We start from the raw sequence: 19,469 nt of genomic DNA on the forward strand, positions 1-19,469 counted from the left end.
CCTGGAGACATTCCACTGTCTTATGAGCTTTCACTTCATAGAAGTCAACTGATCTAACTTAATACTAAAGCCATTACTTGAGCCACCTGCCCCTGGGGTGAACTGAATAGGAATTTTCAGTTAAGGCCAGTTTTCACAGGCATGTCTCCATTGCAGCTCATCAGAAGGCTTCATTTTCTGTCACAGCAAGTTCTGTACTTTAAAAAACGAAAATCTAAAAATGCAAAAAACTATACGTGAGAAATGTTACTGTCATGGGAAAATTACAATGAACGGGATGAATGAAAATGACAGACTTTTTCATTTACACAGTGATTTCAAAATAGAATCTTTTCACTCCTTCCTGGTAATAGCAGCACCAAAGGCACGATTTTCATTCTGTTATCATGACAGTTTCGTCCTTGGTAGCATACTTGTTTTTCTTAGCTTACTCTATGCAATGGGATTGTTCCTTTCTGACTTGATTATTATTGTTCTTCCATTTAACACCGAAGTAGCCTAGGCAGCTGCAACTTTCACCCTGCTTACTGTCAAAGCGTTAGGTAAGAAGAAGCTCAACTGAGTTCAGGATTTGGAAACTGGATAAACTGAATTTGTTGTTATCTCTTTTAAAAGGGAGTCCTAAAATATTTTTTTCACAGCAGAGAAACAAATATTTCTCCATTTTCTTAGAATTCATCATTTCATAAGCAAGAAACACTGCATAGAATCTGGGTACTGAGTATGACTTTTGATGGTCACTCCACTCCTTATCTACAAATGTTTAGGTTTATTTCTACATCTGTTTGCCAAATTTCTGCCAGCTGAGTTAACAGTGTTGTCACTGAGAACATATGCTGGCAAATGAATTTGATCCAAAATGGTTTCAAAGAGCTATGTGATGTCATTATCTGCTTCCTAAAATAAACTAAGAGATACATTACCGTCAAATACACCAGTTATTAATACTGTTATTTCAGGCATTCTAGAAAAATTCCAACCAAGACTAAAAACAGAAATAAGAAATATGCTCCACAGAAAAGAAACAAAGTTGTCATTGTTTATAAGATCATATGCTGTCCTCCTAAAACACCCACAAGAATAAACTAAAAAACTATGTACCCTCTTAAGTGGCTAGATAAAAAATAAACTTACAAAAAATAAATGGCTTTGATTTATGTACCAACCACAGTTAGAAAAATATAATAGGCAAAAATACTTCCTTCATAACAGCTATAAAAATTTATAGTATTTTAGGAATTTATAGACTTACATGAAAATCTTTTTACTGAGATAAAACAAATTTGATAAGTGAAGATTACATGTTTTTGTGTAAGGAGATACAGTATTGTTACAAGGTAGATTCTTTCCAAATTACATGATTTATGGCACTGAATGAATTTTCATTTAAAATCCTGTTGATTAAAAAAAAAAGGTACAACCTAAAAGTTATGAGTTATGTTTTATTCAGGGATCTTACTGAGGAGTTTAGCCTGGGAGGCAGCCTCTCAGATTGCTCTGAGGCGACTGCTCCAAAGAGGTAAGGGAGGAATACATATATATCCTGAGTTTTTGCTGGGAATAAAACAGGATACATAAGAGCTTTTGCTGGGAATAAAACAAAACCATGTACTCAAACGTCAAAAGATTACTGCTAATTACAAGACAAAAACAACAACAACAGCAACAAAAAAACCCCAGACATCTCAAGTTAATGATGTTAGTGCTTTTCTATGACTGGGAAGATGCAAGAGTCTGGGCTCACTGAAATTTTTCCTTTGATATGCATCTTAACTGTCTAGGGCCAGGATCCTGTTTTTCTGCATTCTAAATTCTCCTCAGGGCACACTGTGGAGCTTTCCAAGTCAGTAGGGGAAAAAAAGGATTACTCACTAAATGGTACTGCAATAAAGATGTTATTTCTAACTTAACTATTCGGGAAAAAGTCAGTGAACACCTTTACCAAAATAAATACAGAATAGATAAAGAGTAAAATGTAAAAAAAAAAATCATTAAGCTATTGGAAGAAAATATTAGAACTTTTTTTATTGTCAAGATACAGAAGAAATTTCTAAATAAAATAAATAAGAATAAAAATACTGGTGAAACATTATTTGATTTTGCTATACAAAAGTATACAAACATGAAGCAAAATCAAAAGGCAAACAAAAAACTGGGAAACACATTAGTAACAAATACAGTATTCTTAATAGATAAAGAATTTATTTATTAAAAAAAACCCCTCCAAAACCTGAAACCCTAATAAGGATAAGTGAAAGAACAATTACCAAACAAAAATACAAATTATTAATAAACATTAACATGCATTTAACATCACCAGTGAAGAAACGTTAAAGTCATGAGACACCCATCTTTCAGCTATCGGTAAGATTTCTTTCAAACATAAATTTCAGTTTGGGCAAAAGAGTAACCAAACAGGCACCCTTGCATGTTCTGAAAGCAGAATAAATATAACCCACCCTTCTGCAAAGCATCTGGCCTTATGTATCAAAGGTCTTTCATTCTTTCACTCCACAGGCATCTGACTATCCATTAAGGAGCTCAGCCAACGATGAGACATGGACCTGGCGCTCACAAGGTTACCCTCTCCAGGGGAAGAGAGACTTTAAACTGCTAATTACTTACACAACTAACCATGTGATTATAACTGTGCTAAGTGTTACTAAGAAATACAAGGTGGTCTAAGATAACTTAATAATCATGCCTGATTTAGGGGGTAGGGCAGAGAGATGTGGTCAGGAAAGACTTCCATTAGAAAACGACATTTGAGCTAAGATCTGAAGGAAGCAGAGGGATTAACTAGGTAAGGCTGCGGTAGGGAGAAATGGGAAAAGAGAGATGAATGTCTAGACTGCATATGCAAAGGCCCTGAAGTAAGAAGCAAACCTCTCAAAATACAGAAACTGAAAAAAATGCTTGTTTGGCCTGAGCCCAGAAAGAGGAATTAAGCAGAGGAGGCAAATAGCTTTCTACACCATGACAAAAATTCTGGTCTTTAGCCTAAGGGTAGTGGGAAGCCATTTAAGAGTTTTAAACAGAGAAATAAGGCGGGATTTGTTTTTGGTTTTTTTGTTTTGTTTTGTTTTTTTAACCTGTCTCTGGTTTCAGTATAAAGAATGGCTGAGGTGGGAGGGCAGGGGTGTAGAAGGACTAGGGATAAGGTTACTGCAACTACGGAGGTGAGAGAGAGCAGGGTAATCCCCAGAAGAGGACTGCGGTGGAGAGAGAGAAGCAGAGGGCATAAGGCACCCAGTCACCAGACACCACTTAGAGAGGCCATCAGAATGACTCAGAGGTTTCTGGTTTAAGAAGCTTTGTGAAGAGTGCTGCTACTGGTGATAATGTTCATACCCTTTGACCCAGGCATTTTCCTAGGAAACTATCCCAGGGAAACAGCCAGAAACTTGGACAAGATTCCTTTTCAAACATGTTCACCCTTCAGTCTTACTTATAAATTTAAAACTTTTAAGCAATCTAAATAATCAACACAGAATTTTAAAAATAAATTACAACATTACCACACAATGGAATATTAGGTTGCCATTTAAAAGTCACATTTAATGTCAAGAGAAACTGCTCAGAATATATTAAGTTAAAAAAAAATCAGGCTATGATAATTAGTACCACTTCATTTTCAAAATACAAAAAGGTCCATATGGACATGTATCAAAATGTAAATAGTGATTACTTCTTAGTAATAGGACTGTTTTAAAATTTCTTTAGATCTTCCCATTTTTTCAATGTTCTCTAAAATGAGGAAGTTATATTTTTATTTTAAAATTATTTCTACCTCTAAATAACATTTGTTGAGATTTACCATGTGCTAGGCACTATTCTAACTGTTTAATGCATAGGAACACACACAATCTTGAAAATGTTTTTAAGATACAGAAAAGTTATCAAAGTTACAGCACAAACCAAAATCTGAACCCATGAAAGCTGATTTCAGAGTCAGCTCTCATACCACTACCTTATACTGCTTGTACAAGTACTACATTTATACTCAAAGAAGTAACTTGAAAAAGAGCAATTAAGACAACCCACATAATGGGAGAAAATATTTGCACATCATACATCTGATAAGTTATTTCCAGAATATATGAAGATCTTTTACCTCTTAGTAATAAAACAAAAACAAAACATGTATTTTAAAAAAAGCTCAATTAAAAAATAATCAAAGGCTCTGAACAGACATTTCTCCAAATTAGATACACAAATGGTCGGTAAGTCCATAAAAAGATGCTCGACATCATTAGTCACTAGGGAAATGCATATCAAAATTGTAATGAGATGACACTTCACACCCACCAGGATGGCTAGAATAAAAATTGGAATAAACATTGGCAAGGATGTAGAGAAAGCAGAACCCTTATACACTGGGGTGGGAATGTAAAATGGTCTAGCTTTTTTGATTTTTGGAAAACAGTTTGGCAGTTCCTCAAAAGCTTAAAGAGAGTTGCCATATGACTCGACAGTTCCATTTCTAGGTTTAACCCAAGAGAAATGAAAACATATGTCCACATAAGAACTTGTACACAAGTGTTCACAGTAGCATTATTCATAATAGCTCCAAAGTGGAAATAACCCAAATGTCCATCCACTGCTGAATGGATAAACAGTTTGCTGATCTATACAATGGAATATTATTCAGCAAGAAAAAGTACAGATATATGCTACATGAAAAAAGCTAGTCACAAGAGGCTACAACTGTATGATTCCATTTATATGATATGTCCAGAATAGGCAAATCCATAAAAACAGAAAGTAGCTTAGTGGTTGCCAGGGGCTGGGAGTAAGGCAGAATGGAGAGTGACTTCCTAAGGAGAACGAGGCTTCCTTACTGGGTGATAAAATGTTCTGGAATTAGATGGTGGTGTTGGTTGCACAATATGGTGAATATGCAAAAATCACTGAATTGTATACTTTAAAGTGGTGAATTTTATGTGATACGAATTTTGTCTGAATTTTTAAAAAGAACAAATGATCTTTAGTAAAAACTCAGAGCAGCTGCTCACAACCACAGAGACTTTTTACTTCCTTTCTCTTTTATGCTGGAGTATTAACTTTAAAATGTCAAATTACTGTACCTCCACTATAAAACAGGGTCTTAGCAATACCATTCTGAACAGGTTTGAAGAAGACTGAGAGTTAATATGTATAAAGCATAATAGCTCTTGGTAGCTCTCAACAGCTATTAGTCTTAGTAATGTATTTGTAGTCTAACCAGGAGGTGAAAACAATTAAAATTTCCATTTCTCTCCAAATTATTGTTTAAGACACTTCAATGAGTGGATGATTTACTTGACTAAGATTAAGAAGAAAAAAGCACAAGCTGATTGTTACGTGGCTGCTACTGGTCTAGCATTTAATTTAAAAATACAACATACATTTTGGTCTGTGAGTAGAATGAGATGCCAAAGAGTTTCAGGTCTACTAATCCTGGTCTACCTGTCACTAGAGTACAAGGTGGGGTCTAGACACCAAAAACTAAACAACTATATGAGATATACTTGAAGATCAATGTGAGATAAAGAAGTCTGGAGAAGCTGGAAGAGAAACTGGGTAATCTTCTAGTTCCTTCTGAGTTATTAATAGATATTCATAGAGCCACTTCACAGCAATGTCTAAAACAGTAAGAATTTCTTGACTACCAAACTCACCCATATTTAAATACAAGTTGAACACATATTCTGAAGACCATTCATGACAATGGTCACAGACTCCTTTAGACTAGAAACAGCACTGTTTCTTTCCTAAAATTAACCATTTTTAGAGTTAACAGTAATTGTTTTATCTGACTGTAAAGCAAAAAAATCAAACAGTTACAAGTCTTCAGGGAAAAAGAGCTGGCAAAATCTAATTGCTTAAGATGATGAAAAAAACAGCTTTACATATGTTTCACATTTATGCAGTACAGCAGAGGTCAGGCAGCTGATAAAGCATAGAGAGAAAATTACACCAAGACTAAGCACTATAAATAGCATGCCTGAAGCCACAAATAAAAGGACACATTCTACATGAGTCAGAAGTGGAAGGGACTGTTAGATTAGTATTGGTCTTTTTCAGTCACATGGGAACATAAATAATAGCACATTAACAAATATTTGTTAAGTGTCTACCATCATCAATGAACTGTGATACATCAACAAATGCATTTTACATGGGATTATAAATCATAGGTTGTTTAGTCTAAAAAACTTTTTTAACTGTCCTTCCAAAACTTTCAGTAAAATTTTCCTATCTGTAAATGGTCAAAAAGAGGATTAGAAGTAAAGGATTCACTAGAGATAAAGAAACCCTGGCTGAAATTATGGGAATGCTATTAAAGAGACATGATGATGTCAATTTGCAGTCCTACCTGGATCCGTGCTCGTCATTCCCATCCTGAATCGTATCTGTTTGCCATGAAGGACCTCAGAAAGATGCTTTGCAGTCCAGTGTCGTGCAGGCCAATCAAAAACCATATTACAAAAGACTGCAGGCTGTTGTAAAGACATTATAATTTCTTTTGCTTTCTCTGGTGTAAAAGGTTTGACACATTTACCTGGAGGGAGAAATAAATAAAGCAATAGATAAATAACTAAAAAGTTATTTCATATAATATGAAGAATAAATAGCTAATATCATTTCTATTACGGCAATTCTTTCTGGGTAACTGTACTGCATTTACACTTCACTTACTACTGTTACATTTGGCCTCAGAGAGCCAGAATTCTTCAATGTTTTCTCAAATATTGAAATTTAAATGTTAGAAAATATTTACAATTTTCAGTGTCAAAAATGTTTCTTTAACAAGGGTTTCCAAGTAGTTAACATAAATTTTTGAAGATGTAACTTTTTGAAAATATTATGTCCTAAATTGAGGATTATGTACGAGATGCTAATGGGAACTACTCTTGAACAGTGAGAGTTGCTGAAGTCAGCAACAATCCTACTTGATGTGTCACATGTTTATACCAAAAAGATTACAGAGTTAATGTAAGTCAATGTGGGGGCGGGGATTATTTTTATTGCCAGATTTTAAAAGATAAAAGATGTACTAGGGTGGATATAAGTGTTAATCCTTGGCTTTGACTGAGTCTATAAACAGTATAGGGGACATGTACAAACTGACACCATGACTCACTGCAGACTTCAGTAAGTTTCAGTCACAGAATGTTAATACCAGATAGGCTAGTAAAGATTAATATTTATTAAATAAAAGAACAAATAAGTTTCTCTTTAAAGATACCTTAAGATGGAAGTTTTTGGGGAAAGTTAAAAAATGCTTCATATGCTGACACCCAAAACACATACTTATGATTTTCTACAACAATCAGCTAAACCCTCTATTTCAGTTACCTAATCTGTAATTACACTTTAAAAAATTAAGAAAAGCTCATGAATAATCCAACTCCTCCCATTATCCAACTCTCTTCTAAACTTTCTGATAAAAGGAAGAGGGATGGGGAAGGACTCAATGAAGAACTAGAGTAATTTCTATTTGTGTGAATGTAAAGCTTGTTTATAAAGAAAATAAAATTTTAAGTCAGTTTGACCTCCTTTCTCAGACAAGGGCAAAACTCAGACTCCTCTCCTAAATCAGCAGTGAAAGCAAGCAGGCTCTAAGCCCTCAGCAACTGACATCTGAGAACAGTCTATCCCCTTCTGCAGTCAGGGCTCCCACGCGAGGAGATCAGTGTGGGTGCTTCCAGGTAAAGGACAGGTTCAAGAGCTGGGGTCTACATGCAGTGAGGAAGACAGAAGGCACCCTCAGGTCTCTATGTAAAAGAAGCCCCAAGTTTATCTGTAAGTGACCTTTAACTGCTGAAGAGCTCTGTTAAGGAAAACAGGCTGTGACCAGGAATTTTTTTTAAAAAGTCTTAACTCATGCCAGCCTATAAATATAAGTGCAGGGTTACCTAGATTGCAATGCACCAAATCTTCCTGGACTTAGAGTGTCTAGATTCCCTGTGTATGAAAATGGACAAGCCACATTTTTTACCATATATTTTTAAAGTTTTGCTAGACTATGAAAAGCTACAATACATTCATAATACCTGTTGTTTGTGACATACGAATTAGAACTATCCTTTGGAAAATAACGGGGAAAATGAAGTTGAAGTCTAAGAGAACCACCCATTAACCTAATAATTCATGCTATAGGAATTTGCTTTTAACAAAATAATTCATCATAAGCCATATACATATTCATATATATTATATACATGTACACACATATGCATAAAATATCTATTACAATTTTTAAAAACCTGAAAATATAAACAGCCTAATGTCTAAAAGTAGAAAAATAATTTACCAAATATTTCTCCCATGGTCCAGTGCCCTGGTAATTCTATTCATTAACAATATAAACAAACAAACAAACAAATAAATAAATAAAAGTGGGGGCTCTGTAGAAATGTGTGGAGCTGCAGGGACTGGAACTGACTTACAGAGCTACTGCAACAGCCAATAGACACGTGTGATAATGCTGCCCTGAACAGCAAGGGTGGCAGTGAGAAGGGTGGAGACAGCAGGGATGAGAAATACTAGAAGAATAATATCACAGACTATTATGACCAAAGAAATGTGGGGTGCGAGGCAGATGAAACTATAAGGAGGATTGAGGTTTTCAGACTTTGTGACTTGCTGGAGAGAGAAGTTAGGAGCAATAGCTCATTCTGTTGGGAAGATGAGGGTTTGGTTTTGAACAACATCATCATAACAACACCATATAGTTACTTGCATAAGGCTTTACAGTTTGCCACACACTTTTACATGCATTAAAAGTGATCATCTGATCCTCTAAGAAGCCTGTAAAACACAGGTAGAGAAGGTACTTTATTTCCTTTATCCAAATGAAGAAACAGAAGCTCAGATGTGAAAGGTCAAAATACCAGTGATGAACTGGACTATAGGTCAGGTTGCCTGATTCCAAGTCCAGTGCTCTTTCCATACCACATAATCCTGCCCCCAGAGAATTAAAGCTACAGGACTTACACTAGTACTAAAAACTCAGGAGAGACAGTATAACCTGAAAAGACAAGTAGGTGCAGGGACACTGTAGATGGATTCTTAGATAATAAATCCATGTGTGCTGCTGGGGAGAGAAGAATCCTCTGGCCTGTGCCTATGTTTGTGTGAATGGTTGGGGGAGTAGTCAACACCTGTACTGAAGACTGCTAGCTGACTACCTTACTCAGTCCCTGTTCCCTTATTCCTTACTAACAGAACTTTGGGCAATGAGAGTGGCTGGAAAAATTACACTTCCTAGATTCCTTTGCAGATAGGAGTGGCCACAGACACATCTGGAAGTTGCTGAGTCAGCCTTTTTGCCCTATTCCTCTCAAATATTCTGCCTGGGAAACAGACATCATGGTTAGCCATCTTGAGACACAAAAGAAAGTTCCAGGAAATTGCAAACACCGACTGAAAGAATGCAAAGATGTCCATCTTCGTGCCACTGAACCAACACCTGAATCCTTTCACATAATAAACTAACTCTTCTAGGCAGGACTGTGACATTAGTTCATAACTGGTGTAATGACTTCTGAGGCTATCGCTTTCAGGGACAACCATATTCTCACCAGAGAGTGCTCTGTGGCTTACGCGGGATGAATCACAGCTGGTGTGACCCACTGTAACATTCTTTCAGTTCTAAGGCTGTAAAATATTCAAACTTTGAACATTTTGCTTCTAGAATTTAAAGGGCAGAGAAGAATAGAAGCACCAGTCCTTTGGGGGTGAGGATTTATCAGTTCGGCTTATCTTAAACCAGAGCCAATAGACCACATGGTTGTGAATGTTCCCCAAATTGTCCTCATATTTGGGTAAAGTATGTCAAGCCACCCTTCCACAACTAAATATATGGACATTAGTGACACCTGAATAGTGTTCTGACCGAAGAGCTTCAAAGAAATAAATATTTTTTCCTCTAACATAATATTAAAATTTTTTTAAGTATTTAATGATCTGATGGAAAAATCCCAGATATCCCAGAGGTTATTTAATCGGAGACCCTAAAAACTAAAATTTGCTGAGAAAGCACCGGAACCAGTGATTGGAATACACTAAATGCTCAAACATTTGCTAAATGAACGAAAAGTGCTATAAAGCGCAGGCAGAACAGATCAGGAGGATGCTCACCACAACAGGAAATTAACATGTTTACAGAATTTCAGGCCAGCAGTGGAATAAAACAATCAGCTGGTTGTAAGATAAAACTAATTTGGTTTCTGATAGTTTAATCAACAATGAACTGGGCTATTAAATTAAGAAATTTAAGTGTTAGAATTTCCTTTAAAGAAAATGCAATCTACATTGTATTAATTAAATAGCCTAGGAGTGCACCCAATCATTCCATGCCAGGGATATGTGCAAAGAGCTATAAAAGTTCTGAAGCAACCTCAAAAGCCTTTAAAGGATAAGTGTATTTAGGTCTGAACTTGCAGCAAGCAGCAATTTCTAATTAGATGACTTAGAAACTGCTGAAAAAACAGATCAGTGATCTAGGTGTTGCACAATAATCTTTTCTCCTTCTAAATGTAGTACGTTATTCAGACAATTTATTATAGCTTTGGCTACAACTAATTCTTTGGAGATACTGAAACACCATCAAAAAGCAATTTGCCTTTTTCTCAGTTATTTTTTCTTTAATTAATGTAAAGTACAAGATAATTTGAAACTTTACTTCTCTGAATTTACTAGCAATCTGGATTCAGTTAATTAATATCTGGCTTGGATCTGTATGTGATTTAGAATTCAAGACAAGAATAAGGAAAATTTAGCTAGTTTCCAGAACACTCTCCCAATATTGACAGAATACAACAAAGATCCTGAAATTGACATTAACTCACTTCTTCATGTCAGGTACAATTTTAATAACTATTAATTTTAAATTTAATAGTTTTTTTCATTTTATTTAAAAATTTTCAGAAGGTGACATAAGAGTAAGCCACAAGTTACAATACAGTGATACAGTATGAACAAAACAAATTGGGTCCGAGCATGGTGAGCTTATTTCTAAACGTATACATGTAGGCCTATGATGCCTTCATCAATCTGAGGACTCCTGTATATACACACAAGAAATTTTATGGAGACTCATCTATCATCTGGAATGATAGGTATCAGGGTGAAAAATAATGAACATTTAGGCCATGTCAAAAAAACACTGATGGAATTCTGCAAGTACTACTTAGCAAAATGACTGTGTTCATAGTGAAGACGGAATGGTAACACTTATAGCAAAGATGATTTTTCATTTTATAGACACTATTTTAATATGTCAATGCAAACTAAGACAACTCTCCTGAAAGTTAGTATAATGCTTAAATAAAATGATGAATTGTCATAAACTCTTTGAATTTCAAGATCTAGAAGGTGGTGCCAATGAAAAAAACACAAAGTGTTGAGGCTTATGACCGGACCTTGCCAATACCAGTGCATGGTGTGGTGGTGAACACCAGGCAGGTTCAGTCTGGGGACCAGCGACAGTTCCACACTGAACGTTTACCATCCTCTTCTTCCCATCTTCTTACCCTGATAACTCCTGCCCAGTTAACCCAGAAAATTGTCTTCTCCTCCTCACATTAATCCACTTATGAGCCAGAAAATGACTCATAAACAATGCTTCTAAGTTCCTAAACCTAAAGCAAGGAAACGTAAATCTGTATTTTAAGTCAAGTTAATACTCGAAAGATTGATGTCTCAAAGACTAGCCCTAACTTTAAAATGCTCCAGAGTACCTCCAAAATGTCTAACAAAACGGTCCCACTTCTTCAGCCTCCACTAAGTAAATCTGCCATAATTCAGAATAAACTGGTTATTTCACCTCACTTTTTATCAAAAATATTCAACAGTAGAGCCCATCATAATTACCCAAAGGCCATAGTTTATCTTAAGAGTTCACTCTTGTGTTATGTTGTCTATGGATTTGAACGAAAGTATAAACAAATATATATCCATCACTATAATATCACACAAAGTATTTTCACTGTCCCCCAAATTCTCTGTGCTTACTCCTGTTTGTTTTTAATAAATTCCAAGTTGTTACTTCAAACAAAAAATAGTAAGTGCCCAAAAATTAACTTTTCTATGACTTTCATAATATTTATTACTACACTGAACATACCGAACCTTTCACATGCTTTTACTTAATATATGCATTTTTTCTTATCCTTTATTCACATAAGCATCATCTAACTTAAATGAAAGTCCTTTTTGCCCATTTAACTTATTTTGTAATGGTAATAAGCAATCACCCCAAAGTGGTGTTTCTGGGGAGATGACAGTTGAAAACAGGGTTGAAAGTTCCACAGATAGATTCAGAGAATCCTTTCATACTAAAATTTGACATCACCTGCAAAAATGTGTATACTTGCTATATTTTTCAGGGGAGCAAATCTTACTTTCATCAGATTTTTCCCCTCCTTAGGACTTCAAGATTAAGAATCACAAGTTTCCTCAAAAAGTTAAACGTGGAATTACCATATAACACAAAAATTCCACTCTTAGATATACACCCAAGAGAAACTGAAAACATATGTTCATACAGAAACTTGGAAACAAATGTTCATAGCATAAATAGTATTATTCGTAACGGCCCCAAAGTGGAAACAACCCAAATGCCCATCAACTGATGAATGGATACACAAAATGTGGTATATCCACACTACAGAATATTATTCAGCCACAGAAAATAAGGAAGTACTGATAACATGCCACAATCTAGATGAACCTTGAAAATACTATGCTATCTGAAAGAATCCAGACACAAAAGGCCACATATTGTATGATTCCATTTCCATGAAATGTCCAGAATAGGCAAATCCATAGAGACAGAGTAGATTAGTGATTGCCAGGGGCTGGAGAGAGGGGTAAGTGGGGGTGTGACTGCTAATGGGCACCAGGTTTCTTTCTGCTGTGATGAAAATATTCTGGAATTACAGTCGTGATGGATGCACAACTTTGTGAATATACTAAAAACCACTGATTGTACACTTTAAAAGGGTGAATTTATGGTATGTGAATAAAGAATAAAAACCTCCTCTTCCGCAGCTACCTGTTAGATATCTTCTTCTGCATCATCCTTCCAAACCTGAGCTCTATGCATTCACATTAAAACTCAACAACTACCTCCTTTCTTCAGGTTCCTAATTTACATGTAGTTTCTCAGGCTGGAAAATTTCAGAGATGTCGCCAATTTCTTCTCTCTCAGTTTCAACATCACTTGCCAGGCACTTTCTATTCACAATAAAAACAGTTAGCATTCTTAAATATGTAATTCCTGCCAGACACTCTGCTAGATGCTCTTCAGGTATCTTTCATTTTCACAACAGGCATGCATCTTACAAAGGAGTTGCTGAGGCTTAGGGGGACTAAGTACCTTGTCCTTCAGTCTTTCTCTGTCCAATCTATCTTCCACTCTTCAGCTACAGTGATCTTCCTAAAACCAACCCTGATTGTGTTACTCCCACACCTAAGGCTCTTCAAAGGCTCCACACTGTTACAAAGTCCAGACTCCTTCATCTGGTACAAGGTGCCCTTCTGGGGCACCTCATTCCTCATACCAGCTTCTTTCTGTTCCTGGACCATGCCATGCTCTTTCTCCTCTTGCCTCTAGACCTGGCATGGGGTTCCCTTATTCATTCACTCAACAAGTAAGTATTCAGTGCCCACTATGAACCTGGCGTTGAATTTGCTGCTTGGGCAAATGTGGTGAATAAAACAGATCCTACCCTCAAGGTACTTAAGGTCTAAAAGAAGAAACGATAATAAACAAGTAATTACAGACTGTGATAAGTGAAATGAAGGAAGTTGGATGCTGTATTATAGAACATGTAGGGTTAGGGGTCAGGGGCAAACTACAATGACTGTTTTAGATAGGTTAATCTGGTAAGGTCTCATACATACTTACACCACCATACATAAGATGGTGGTGACATACTTTAAAACCTGAAGATTAACAAGCCAGCTATAGGAAAAGCAGGTAAGGGCAGAGGGGGCAATGAATGACAAGAGATGCTCCTGGAAACATCAGTAGAGCCCAGCCTAAGGATTTTTGTAGGCCATGGTTAGGAGTTTGGATTTTAATCTAAGTTCTTAGTGCAGTGGATTTCACTGAGGAATTTTAAGTAAGAAAATGTCACTTTTTGCCACTGAATGGACAAGGGAGTGGAGGGACACAGAGAGGAAATTAGGACACACAGCCTAAAGATATAGTAGTGGTTTAGGAGACAAATGTGGATGATTTGGATAAAGGTGTGACAGTGAAGGAGGAAAAAAGTAGACAGACTAGATGCAGAGTTTGACATGACTTGCAAAGTCATTAGCTGAAAGTGAGGAAGAGATGAAGAGAGGATACAGAGTTTAAGGAATGGTCACTGGAGAAAGAAGGCAGGCTTACTACAGAAACAGAGGATCAGAAGGATCTCAGGCCCATACTGAGTAAATACTCAAGAGGCCGACCATTTTCATTTTATAATGTCATCAACTTTCCCAGGACTTTTTCCAGCAAAGTTCAGCCACATAATTACAGGTGCAGAGGGCAAAATGTTGGGCTCATCGAGAATATGGATTTTGCCAGAAGAATAAAAGACAAGCAGGGACAAGAGAATAGTGTATTTTCAAGGGAGAGGTAATAAAAACAAACTATGACATGCACTCTAAACTGGATAAGGGTGTACAGATGGACAGAAAATGGATGAACTGGAGGTACAGATGAAGTTCAGGAATAGTCTCTTTGGGGTACATAAGCAAGGGAGTTATAAAGGCAGGATTCTGCGGTCAGATAGTAAGAAGTTGTAATTTGCTTCTTGTGCTTGGAATGGTCATTGCCCCCTCTAGGCAAACATGACTATTTGATCTCCAACCACATCCATCCTGTGCTTTTCTGCTCCCTGACTTCCCACGAGTCCCCAGCATTGCCACATAAGTTAGTCACTATCTCATCCAATCATAAAGGCCCACCTTAAACCATTTCTTCCATGAAGCATTTATGTTTTCCCCACTCGGACCTCTCCTGCTGACAACCCTCACTCAGTGTGCACTACTAACAGTATTCATGTTACCACCCATTAGTTATTCTTTTTCCTTTCTAGGACTCTTTTACTCAACTGGGAAAAGGCACTGTTATATACAGTCAAAGGTGTCTGGATTCCGTGGCAGTACCCAGAACAGCGCCAGGCACGGAGCAATCATTCAATAAATGCTAACAGAGATCTCAAGCTCACCGACCTCTAAATGTCAACCGTTCTCTAAAGCAGGATTCCACTGAAGTCATAATTCTGTTCACAAAAGTCCCAGAGATCTGCATTTACCTCAAGGGTGGGATGGAGGGATACCAGACCTGCACGATGATCGAAAATCTGGATGCCACAATTTGAAAAAAGCCACGTTCACCAGAAAACAAATAATTGTTCTCACAGCTCACTGCAGGGCCAGCAAGACAAATGGCCACATGAGAGGTGCCAAAAGTCAGCAGGCACGGGGTTGTACTCATGGTCTGACTTCTGCCTAACACCTACCTTCCACCTCTCCAGCTCCAGACGCAGGGCCCGCATCAGTGATCGCCCCGGCGTCCGCTGCCATGGCTTGCAGTACGCGGGCTCCACCCGAACCCAAAAACGAAGTGGAGCGGGAGCCTGGTCCGAGAAATGCCAAATCCGGGCTCTGAAACCGCAGCACAGGAAGGAGTCGCAGCGGTTGCTACCCGGCTCTTCCGGAAGCGCGGCGCGCGTGAAAGTCACGTGACGGGCACGGGGCGGGGCCACGCAGGCTTGTTTTGATTCTCCGGTGGTTGAAACGTAAGCACGTGGTCTCGGTTGTGGCGCTTTTTACCTTCTCCAGAACGTAGGCTTTCAGTGTAGTCTTGGCTTCGTTTCTACTTTTTTTTTTCTGGTCAAGTCCTTCCTTTTCGCCTTGGCGCATTCCTGCGCACAACAATATTGAAGTTTTAGGGGATGGTTTGCTTTTTTGTGGGGCTCAGGGCAGTGGAAACTGGCTCTGCGTTTGCTTACCGTGTAGCCGCTCTTACCAGCCTTGGATACCAGGAGCGCTTACGCTTCTCTTCCTCTTCTCTTCCCCTCTGGCAGCAACATGACTCCATCTGGTTTTCCTGGCTGCGGGGGAATGTGAACCTCAGGCAGATGTACTTTAATTGCGTTCCCTTTGACTCATTTCCCGACCCAAACAAGCCAAATCGCTTGACTTAGGTTTTCAAGGACACTAACTGACAGCTGTCAGGCTTTTGGATTGTGTATCAAAATAAACAACCGGCTGCTTGATCAAGAGATCGGCAACTTCCATCCTCCTCGTTTACTCTTCGTCTGGTCAAAATCATAATAACTGGAGCTGGATCTAGGTCATTTGGGGGCAGAAATGTTTCAGCTTTAATCAGCATATCTTTATTTCTCTCCTATTAATGTCAAGCAAAAGAGTTCTATATCATGTGTATATACATGAATGAATGAAACTGACTCGTTTATAATTTCCTTATTGGGTATGTAAAGCACACACACAAAAAAACAGCTGATTAAACCAGGCAGTACTTACCGCACACACACAAAAACAAATGACTTTCATGCAGCGATCCTATGGGTCCCTCAATCTCCCCCTCTAATTTCGGAAGTTATAGACCCAGCAGAAATGAGAATAAACCTAATACAGAAGCAAGCATTCGCTTAAGTGACCGGAGATCTCGGAGTTATTAGGCACATGACGTCAACTTGGACACTTCCTCCAGCAGTCCCAGGTTCATCGCCCAACCTCCTCTATTACAGCCTCTCTGGGAGTTTCCTTTTCCCAGCTCAGCCGCGCTCCTCCCACCCTTTCCAGTACCTCCCGGTCCCGGCTCTAGGACGCCGGCCTCACGCTCTCCCAAGGCTCGGTTTCCTCTCCACGGTACCCGGCGTGGAGGGGGCAGCCGTCCGGCACTCCAGCTGCATCCAGCAGGTCGCACCTGCCCCGCCTCCTCGCCCGGGCCGGCTTGCGCGGCGCAGGCGTACCGACGCGGCCGGGAGGCGGAGAGGACCAAAGCAACCTCGGCCTCCGCCTCCTTCAGCCGTATTCGCGCGGGGCTGGTCGGCGGACACCCGGACGGCTCCGGGCAGGGGCCCCGCGGGCTGCGCGTCGTAATGGGCTCCGGCTGGAGTAGCGAGGAGGAGCGGCAGCCGCTGCTGGGGCCTGGACTCGGGCCTGCGCCGGGGACCGCTTGGAGAAGCCGGGAGGCGGCGGCGGCGGCGGCGGCGGCGCTGCCGGCCGCCGCCGGGAGTCCCGGGCGAGTGTACGGGCGCCGCTGGCTGGTGCTCCTGCTCTTTTCCCTGCTGGGGTTCGCGCAGGGCCTGGTCTGGAACACCTGGGGCCCCATCCAGAACTCGGCGCGCCAGGCCTACGGCTTCTCTAGCTGGGACATCGCGCTCCTCGTGCTGTGGGGGCCCATCGGCTTCCTGCCCTGCTTCGCGTTCATGTGGCTCCTGGACAAGAGAGGTGAGCGGGTCTCGGGAGCGCCGGCCGTCTCTGTCACTCCTGGGGGAGCCAACTCCCTCGGCTTCGTCTTAGGGGTTGTGTGATGTGACCGAGTGTTGCTGGCATCCCATTCCTGACTAGGAGCCCTCCGTCTCCAAGACAAATATGGGAAGGCTTCTTTACAGATAGTGTTCTTATCGAGGCCTATTATGCAACAGCAGGGATTAAGCTACCTCTAAATGTTCAAGTTTTTGCGTAATTGGACATCAGAGCATCCCCGTGCACGTGCTATGTGTGTTTTTTACACCTGACAAAAATGACTGATGCTTTGACTTAAAAGGGATTGAGGGATGTTGAGGGTGAAAGGTCAGAAAATAGACTGAGGATGCCCAGATACAAGGAAGTAATGAGTTGGCTTTGCGTAATAGATGACTCCAACCCAGGAAGAACTGTTGAGAAACTCGGATCTGAAGCTTTGGTTTCTGGAAAATGGTGCACAGCAGCTTTAAGCTTTAAACTATGTGGATGTGACCAGGTGGCTGTGTCAGTTGAGATTTTTAACTCTCAGATAAAGCTTGCAGATGAATGAAGGCTCTTACTCTGGACAGACATCTCCCTTTATCACTTGCCAGTATGATTCTGTGAGGAGGAAAGAAGGTCATAGGCTTGAATGATAAGGCATTGAATGGTACCACACAAGTGTGGGTAAATGATTCATGATCAATGTGTTTAGCTACTAAAAAGGACAATTTTAGGCATAGAAGTGTAGTATCTAAAACAAGAAGAGAAATAGTTTGACATGCTCTACTCGTGTTCAGTTCTGAGCATTAATTTTAAGAAGGCCTTTGGCAAACTGGGGTACTTTTAAAGTTGTGTGACAAGAATGTAAAGGATGTTAAAAAAAAATCATAATGTGCCAGATGAAAGGAATTGGGTGTGTCAAGCTTCAAAAAGAAACTTGAGGCAGAATATAAAATATGTGAAGATCAAGTAAATGAGGAATTAGACTTAATGTGTGTAGTTCTAGAAGGAAGAACTAAACTTTGTGAAGTTACAAAGGGCTGTAACTCAAAGCGATGCAAGGAAGAACCTTCTAACAATGAAAGTGTCCAGTCCTGGCAGGTGTGTCTTGACTGGCGTGGAACTTCTAGGTAGTGCAAGTACCAAGGCAGAGAGATACGTGCTAGATGCTGAGAAAAGGCTTCTTACACTGAATGGAGGTTTTCCTCGTTTGATTTTGTTTGTTTGTTTTTAAACTAAATTTAGACTTTATTTGCATTTCACCAGTTTTTCCACTAATATCTTTTTTCCTGATCCAAGATTCCAGTCAAGAGTCCCAGATTGCATTGTTATTTCTCGTTAATCTCTTCCAATTTGTGACGATTCCTCTATCATTCCTTACAAGGTTGGCTAATTCAAGGGGAAGTGCTATTTTATTGTTTCTTTTTATTAACATTTTTCAGTAGTACTCCCTAAATTTAGCCAACCTTGTTTTTATGGTAGAAAAATGTTAATTTTTACCCTTTTCTATTAGAATTGTATCTACTCTCCTTGGCCAGATAAATTAGGGATTACTTATTCTCTTTATAAAATAAGTTACTTTATAAGTTCTTTCAGAGTTCCTCCACGGATGTGGTGAATTCAATTTTATATTTTCTGTTGGTTGGAGCAACAGAAAATAAATTTAAAATTCTCTCGTTTGGAAAATGGCTTCCTTTTCAGTAGGAGAAAGCCAGTACAGTTTTGTATGTTGGCTGTCCTGCTGCAGATGTCCTATGTGCATACTTAGAAGTAAATTCCTGGCATCTCTGGGTGCTAAAGTATCTTTCTCACTAAGGGGTAGACAGCTGTCTGGTCTTCCTGCTGCCATGGGTCTCACCTAGCTTAGTAGAAGACCAGTTATCTTCCTGAAATTGGTTTTGTACCCTCTCACTCCTTTTCATTTTCCAGCAAGGAGGTAGAAAGGGACCACCTAGTAAGATAACAGGAGAGCCAAAAGTGAGTGTGCCCTAGAAGCCAGG

General features: G+C 39.2%; 2 protein-coding genes across 3 annotated transcripts in view; one reads left to right on the forward strand and one right to left on the reverse strand.

Moving 5' to 3' along the window:
• The window catches only part of HSPBAP1 (HSPB1 associated protein 1), a 47,782-nt gene extending 30,824 nt beyond the window's left edge, over positions 1-16,958 (reverse strand). Inside the window, exons 1-4 of the mRNA XM_006189857.3 lie at positions 16,822-16,958; positions 16,002-16,103; positions 15,510-15,914; positions 6,359-6,544 (exon numbers count right to left, since the gene is read on the reverse strand). Coding sequence (XP_006189919.2) covers positions 6,359-6,544; positions 15,510-15,573 — 250 coding nt within the window. The 5' untranslated portion in view covers positions 15,574-15,914; positions 16,002-16,103; positions 16,822-16,958. The remainder of the gene's footprint in view (positions 1-6,358; positions 6,545-15,509; positions 15,915-16,001; positions 16,104-16,821) is intronic.
• SLC49A4 (solute carrier family 49 member 4) overlaps positions 16,816-19,469 on the forward strand; it is a 79,006-nt gene continuing 76,352 nt past the window's right edge. For both annotated transcript variants that reach the window (XM_032480452.1, XM_006189856.2), the window contains exon 1: positions 16,816-17,469. In XM_032480452.1, coding sequence (XP_032336343.1) covers positions 17,118-17,469 — 352 coding nt within the window. In that variant the 5' untranslated portion in view covers positions 16,816-17,117. The remainder of the gene's footprint in view (positions 17,470-19,469) is intronic.

The sequence above is a fragment of the Camelus ferus genome, chromosome 1, assembly GCF_009834535.1.
Source record: "Camelus ferus isolate YT-003-E chromosome 1, BCGSAC_Cfer_1.0, whole genome shotgun sequence".
Lineage (NCBI taxonomy): Eukaryota > Metazoa > Chordata > Mammalia > Artiodactyla > Camelidae > Camelus > Camelus ferus.